This window comes from Coregonus lavaretus (genome assembly GCF_964263955.1).
Source record: "Coregonus lavaretus genome assembly, contig: HAP1_SCAFFOLD_404, whole genome shotgun sequence".
Taxonomy (NCBI): domain Eukaryota; kingdom Metazoa; phylum Chordata; class Actinopteri; order Salmoniformes; family Salmonidae; genus Coregonus; species Coregonus lavaretus.
Genome location: NW_028160743.1, coordinates 140,001 through 146,695, shown reverse-complemented (window position 1 = coordinate 146,695; position 6,695 = coordinate 140,001). Strand labels below are relative to the sequence as shown.

The window sequence follows — 6,695 nt, the reverse complement described above, 5'->3', positions numbered from 1 at the left end:
TTTTTAATCTGTATCATTAGATTGGCTGAGTAGCTGTTTTTAATCTGTATCATTAGATTGGCTGAGTAGCTGTTTTTAATCGGTATCATTAGATTGGCTGAGTAGCTGTTTTTAATCTGTATCATTAGATTGGCTGAGTTGCTGTTTTTAATCTGTATCATTAGATTGGCTGAGTTGCTGTTTTTAATCTGTATCATTAGATTGGCTGAGTTGCTGTTTTTAATCTGTATCATTAGATTGGCTGAGTTGCTGTTTTTCATCTGTATCATTAGATTGGCTGAGTAGCTGTTTTTAATCGGTATCATTAGATTGGCTGAGTAGCTGTTTTTAATCTGTATCATTAGATTTGCTGAGTTGCTGTTTTTAATCTGTATCACTAGATTGGCTGAGTTGCTGTTTTTAATCTGTATCATTAGATAGGCTGAGTTGCTGTTTTTAATCTGTATCATTAGATTGGCTGAGTAGCTGTTTTTAATCTGTATCATTAGATTGGCTGAGTTGCTGTTTTTAATCTGTATCATTAGATTGGCTGAGTTGCTGTTTTTAATCTGTATCATTAGATTGGCTGAGTTGCTGTTTTTAATCTGTATCATTAGATTGGCTGAGTTGCTGTTTTTAATCTGTATCATTAGATTGGCTGAGTTGCTGTTTTTAATCTGTATCATTAGATTGGCTGAGTTGCTGTTTTTAATCTGTATCATTAGATTGGCTGAGTAGCTGTTTTTAATCTGTATCATTAGATTGGCTGAGTAGCTGTTTTTAATCTGTATCATTAGATTGGCTGAGTTGCTGTTTTTAATCTGTATCATTAGATTGGCTGAGTAGCTGTTTTTAATCTGTATCATTAGATTGGCTGAGTTGCTGTTTTTAATCTGTATCATTAGATTGGCTGAGTAGCTGTTTTTAATCTGTATCATTAGATTGGCTGAGTTGCTGTTTTTAATCTGTATCATTAGATTGGCTGAGTAGCTGTTTTTAATCTGTATCATTAGATTGGCTGAGTAGCTGTTTTTAATCTGTATCATTAGATTGGCTGAGTAGCTGTTTTTAATCTGTATCATTAGATTGGCTGAGTTGCTGTTTTTCATCTGTATCATTAGATTGGCTGAGTTGCTGTTTTTCATCTGTATCATTAGATTGGCTGAGTAGCTGTTTTTAATCTGTATCATTAGATTGGCTGAGTAGCTGTTTTTAATCTGTATCATTAGATTGGCTGAGTTGCTGTTTTTAATCTGAATCATTAGATTGGCTGAGTTGCTGTTTTTAATCTGTATCATTAGATTGGCTGAGTTGCTGTTTTTAATCTGTATCATTAGATTGGCTGAGTAGCTGTTTTTAATCTGTATCATTAGATTGGCTGAGTAGCTGTTTTTAATCTGTATCATTAGATTGGCTGAGTTGCTGTTTTTAATCTGTATCATTAGATTGGCTGAGTAGCTGTTTTTAATCTGTATCATTAGATTGGCTGAGTAGCAGTTTTTAATCTGTATCATTAGATTGGCTGAGTTGCTGTTTTTAATCTGTATCATTAGATTGGCTGAGTTGCTGTTTTTAATCTGTATCAATAGATTGGCTGAGTAGCTGTTTTTAATCTGTGTCATTAGATTGGCTGAGTAGCTGTTTTTAATTTGTATCATTAGATTGGCTGAGTAGCTGTTTTTAATCTGTATCATTAGATTGGCTGAGTTGCTGTTTTTCATCTGTATCATTAGATTGGCTGAGTAGCAGTTTTTAATCTGTATCATTAGATTGGCTGAGTTGCTGTTTTTAATCTGTATCATTAGATTGGCTGAGTTGCTGTTTTTAATCTGTATCATTAGATTGGCTGAGTAGCTGTTTTTAATCTGTGTCATTAGATTGGCTGAGTTGCTGTTTTTAATCTGTATCATTAGATTGGCTGAGTAGCTGTTTTTAATCTGTATCATTAGATTGGCTGAGTAGCAGTTTTTAATCTGTATCATTAGATTGGCTGAGTTGCTGTTTTTAATCTGTATCATTAGATTGGCTGAGTTGCTGTTTTTAATCTGTATCATTAGATTGGCTGAGTAGCTGTTTTTAATCTGTGTCATTAGATTGGCTGAGTTGCTGTTTTTAATCTGTATCATTAGATTGGCTGAGTAGCTGTTTTTAATCTGTATCATTAGATTGGCTGAGTAGCTGTTTTTAATCTGTATCATTAGATTGGCTGAGTTGCTGTTTTTAATCTGAATCATTAGATTGGCTGAGTTGCTGTTTTTAATCTGTATCATTAGATTGGCTGAGTTGCTGTTTTTAATCTGTATCATTAGATTGGCTGAGTAGCTGTTTTTAATCTGTATCATTAGATTGGCTGAGTAGCTGTTTTTAATCTGTATCATTAGATTGGCTTAGTTGCTGTTTTTAATCTGTATCATTAGATTGGCTGAGTAGCTGTTTTTAATCTGTATCATTAGATTGGCTGAGTAGCAGTTTTTAATCTGTATCATTAGATTGGCTGAGTTGCTGTTTTTAATCTGTATCATTAGATTGGCTGAGTTGCTGTTTTTAATCTGTATCAATAGATTGGCTGAGTAGCTGTTTTTAATCTGTGTCATTAGATTGGCTGAGTAGCTGTTTTTAATTTGTATCATTAGATTGGCTGAGTAGCTGTTTTTAATCTGTATCATTAGATTGGCTGAGTTGCTGTTTTTCATCTGTATCATTAGATTGGCTGAGTAGCAGTTTTTAATCTGTATCATTAGATTGGCTGAGTTGCTGTTTTTAATCTGTATCATTAGATTGGCTGAGTTGCTGTTTTTAATCTGTATCATTAGATTGGCTGAGTAGCTGTTTTTAATCTGTGTCATTAGATTGGCTGAGTTGCTGTTTTTAATCTGTATCATTAGATTGGCTGAGTAGCTGTTTTTAATCTGTATCATTAGATTGGCTGAGTAGCAGTTTTTAATCTGTATCATTAGATTGGCTGAGTTGCTGTTTTTAATCTGTATCATTAGATTGGCTGAGTTGCTGTTTTTAATCTGTATCATTAGATTGGCTGAGTAGCTGTTTTTAATCTGTGTCATTAGATTGGCTGAGTTGCTGTTTTTAATCTGTATCATTAGATTGGCTGAGTAGCTGTTTTTAATCTGTATCATTAGATTGGCTGAGTAGCTGTTTTTAATCTGTATCATTAGATTGGCTGAGTAGCTGTTTTTAATCTGTATCATTAGATTGGCTGAGTAGCTGTTTTTAATCTGTATCATTAGATTGGCTGAGTAGCTGTTTTTAATCTGTATCATTAGATTGGCTGAGTAGCTGTTTTTAATCTGTATCATTAGATTGGCTGAGTAGCTGTTTTTAATCTGTATCATTAGATTGGCTTAGCTGTTTTTAATCTGTATAATTAGATTGGCTGAGTAGCTGTTTTTAATCTGTATCATTAGATTGGCTGAGTAGCTGTTTTTAATCTGTATCATTAGATTGGCTGAGTTGCTGTTTTTAATCTGTATCATTATATTGGCTGAGTAGCTGTTTTTAATCTGTATCATTAGATTGGCTGAGTAGCTGTTTTTAATCTGTATCATTAGATTGGCTGAGTTGCTGTTTTTCATCTGTATCATTAGATTGGCTGAGTTGCTGTTTTTCATCTGTATCATTAGATTGGCTGAGTAGCTGTTTTTAATCTGTGTCATTAGATTGGCTGAGTAGCTGTTTTTAATCTGTATCATTAGATTGGCTGAGTAGCTGTTTTTAATCTGTATTCACGGGAAGAGGAGTCATTCTTCTCTTCTCTTGCAGAACTGTTCTGTTTCCTGTATCTCTTCAGTGTAAACTGTCACGATCGTCATACATAGAGGAGGACCAAGGCGCAGCGTTAGACTATACACACCCTGGCTCAACATATTAGAGTCCCCAGAGCCAGGGCGTGACATAAACGTTCAGCTCTAACAGATTGAGGTGGTTACAACACTTCAGATGTGTAATGAGCATTAGGACGTCTTTGGGCCTACGCGATCAGATAACATATAACACATAACACATAACATATAACATATAACACATAACATATAACATATAACATATAACACAGAACACATAACATAACATAACACATAACACATATCATATAACATATAACATATAACACATAACACATAACACATAACATATAACACATAACACATAACACATAACACATAACATATAACACATAACATATAACACATAACACATAACACATAACACATAACATATAACATATAACATATAACACATAACACATAACATATAACATATAACACATAACACATAACACATAACATATAACATATATAAGATAAGTAATACAACATGTTTCCATTTGATAATTGTATAAATGTATGTGATATATAGACTGACAAACTGAACTATTTCTTCATTTACATATTTGACTATTTGGTTTTACATTCGAGCAAAAAAAGATGTTGAAACTTAATGAACATGAAATCCTAGACAACTAATTCTAAAAGAGAAAGTGTGAGAACTGAGAACAATCTCCTTTCCTGTTTTTCATGTCGGAGTTATGGGAATGTTGGAGACATGTCCTCCCCTCGCCTCAGCGCCAACTTGGCTGATTTATAGATTTCCTCCCTTTCTATGTTCAGAATAATACTGTGTGTTCTCTTCTCTGAGAGACCCAGTAACCAGACAGACTGACACCATGGGCTGTGAGAGAGGGTTGTTCCTGACTGCTGCTCTGCTGGCTGTCTTTTTATGCAGTAAGTGTATTCTTCTACAATAATGGCTTTTCTCAATAAGAAAATATGACCTACACTGCATTCTACTTGCTTTCCGGTGTTTATTGGCATGACGGTTCCAAAGCCAAACAAACAAAATCTCTCTGCAAACTCTTTTGAATTGATTTGAATTATTTGGTCGCCTATGAATTACCATTAGACTTTTTTGAAGAACCCTTAGGCCGATTTCTGTTCTGATTTTCTATGACTGAATTGCCTGTTCCTAAAACGCTATCAGATCAAAGATATCTATGCACCTATCGACATGTTTAGATCCAGATTTATGATTCTCTATCTGCGGCCTATGTTCAGGTGATGCTATCACCGGCGGGCGAGAGGCGGAGGCCCACTCCCGTCCCTACATGGCCTCGCTGCAGGTCGCCGACGGCGGCAGGATGAAACATGAGTGCGGAGGGTTTCTGGTGGCTGATCAGTGGGTGATGAGTGCCGCACACTGCTTTCTCTCTGGGTGAGTTCGCCTGTAGTGTAGCACACTGCTTTCTCTCTGGGTGAGTTCGCCTGTAGTGGAGGTTATCATGTTTCTACGCTACCGGTATTATAAGAACATTTTACCGTAGTACAAGTTCACAGTATATGCACAATCAATTACAGTAAATGGAAAATTTGAAAATAAAATGATGCTCCAATTGTCCAGTCAAACTGATGCATACATTATATGAACTGCATTTTGCAACACATTATTAATTTGCCGACCTATTTAAAATGTTTATGAAGTTGAAGCTGATGAAATTATTCACTGGTCAGGGCAGTCTATATCAACAACATCATCATCATCATCATCATCACCATCATCATCATCATCAGTTGTTGTAACTGATATTTGTTTGTGCTGTTTGTTTTGATTGACAGGTCAGAAGGGAGGAAGGTCGTCCTAGGGGCTCACTCTCTGAACGAACCAGAGGATTCTAAACAAACTTTTGACATTGTTCAAGTGTTCAGTCACCCTGATTTCAGCATCTCTAACTATGATAATGACATTGCTTTGGTCAAGGTAAGTTCCATACCAGTCTCCCCTCTGTGTCTCTCTGTGTCTCCTCTGTGTCAGTCTCCTTGTACTGTCAGGTCAGTGCAACCCAACTCCAACAGTTGGTTTTAAGACCAGCTTGTGGTTTGCCTCCCAATTGGTACCCGATTACCGTCACCGTGCACTACTTTGGACCACTTTGACTCCTTTTTTGGTCCAAAGTAGAGCACTATATAGGAAGTAGGGTGCCATTTGGGGAACACGCTACATGTTCTCTTGCCTCAGAACAATTTTTTTTGTATCTATGATTGGCAGCTGGACCGGCCAATCGTGGCCAGTGATGCTGTAAAGTCCCTGAAGTTCCAGCGTGACGGTGCAGCTGACCCAGACACGGACCAGGAAGTCAACACGGCGGGGTGGGGGTCACTGAACAACCTGGGGTCACGACCTGACAAGCTACAGGAACTGGTCATCGCTGTGATGAACCGTGTTCGATGCGGCCGCAGTGACTACTATGGCAGGAAGTTCACCAACAACATGCTGTGTGCTGCCAGCACACGCAGCGACACCTGTGATGTAAGTCTACCACATAATATTACGTAATATAATGTAGACTGTAAAAATATACGTCCACCAGATCTTCAATATGGTCTACATGTTCTAATTACATTAATATTTCTACATGTTGTAATTACATTAATATGTCTACATGTTGTATTTACATTAATATGTCTACATGTTGTATTTACATTAATATGTCTACATGTTGTATTTACATTAATATGTCTACATGTTGTAATTACATTAAGATGTCTACATGTTGTAATTACATTAATATGTCTACATGTTGTATTTACATTAATATGTCTACATGTTGTATTTACATTAATATGTCCACATGTTGTAATTACATTAATATGTCTACATGTTCTAATTACATTAATATGTCTACATGTTCTAATTACATTAATATGTCT

At 36.0% G+C, this 6,695-nt stretch overlaps 1 protein-coding gene across 1 annotated transcript in view; it reads left to right on the top strand.

Annotated features, from left to right (window-relative positions):
• Window positions 1–4,611: 4,611 nt before the first annotated feature.
• LOC311121496 (complement factor D-like) overlaps window positions 4,612–6,695 on the top strand; it is a 5,341-nt gene continuing 3,257 nt past the window's right edge. Inside the window, exons 1-4 of the mRNA XM_084195978.1 lie at window positions 4,612–4,715; window positions 5,046–5,202; window positions 5,604–5,745; window positions 6,034–6,294. Coding sequence (XP_084052104.1) covers window positions 4,658–4,715; window positions 5,046–5,202; window positions 5,604–5,745; window positions 6,034–6,294 — 618 coding nt within the window. The 5' untranslated portion in view covers window positions 4,612–4,657. The remainder of the gene's footprint in view (window positions 4,716–5,045; window positions 5,203–5,603; window positions 5,746–6,033; window positions 6,295–6,695) is intronic.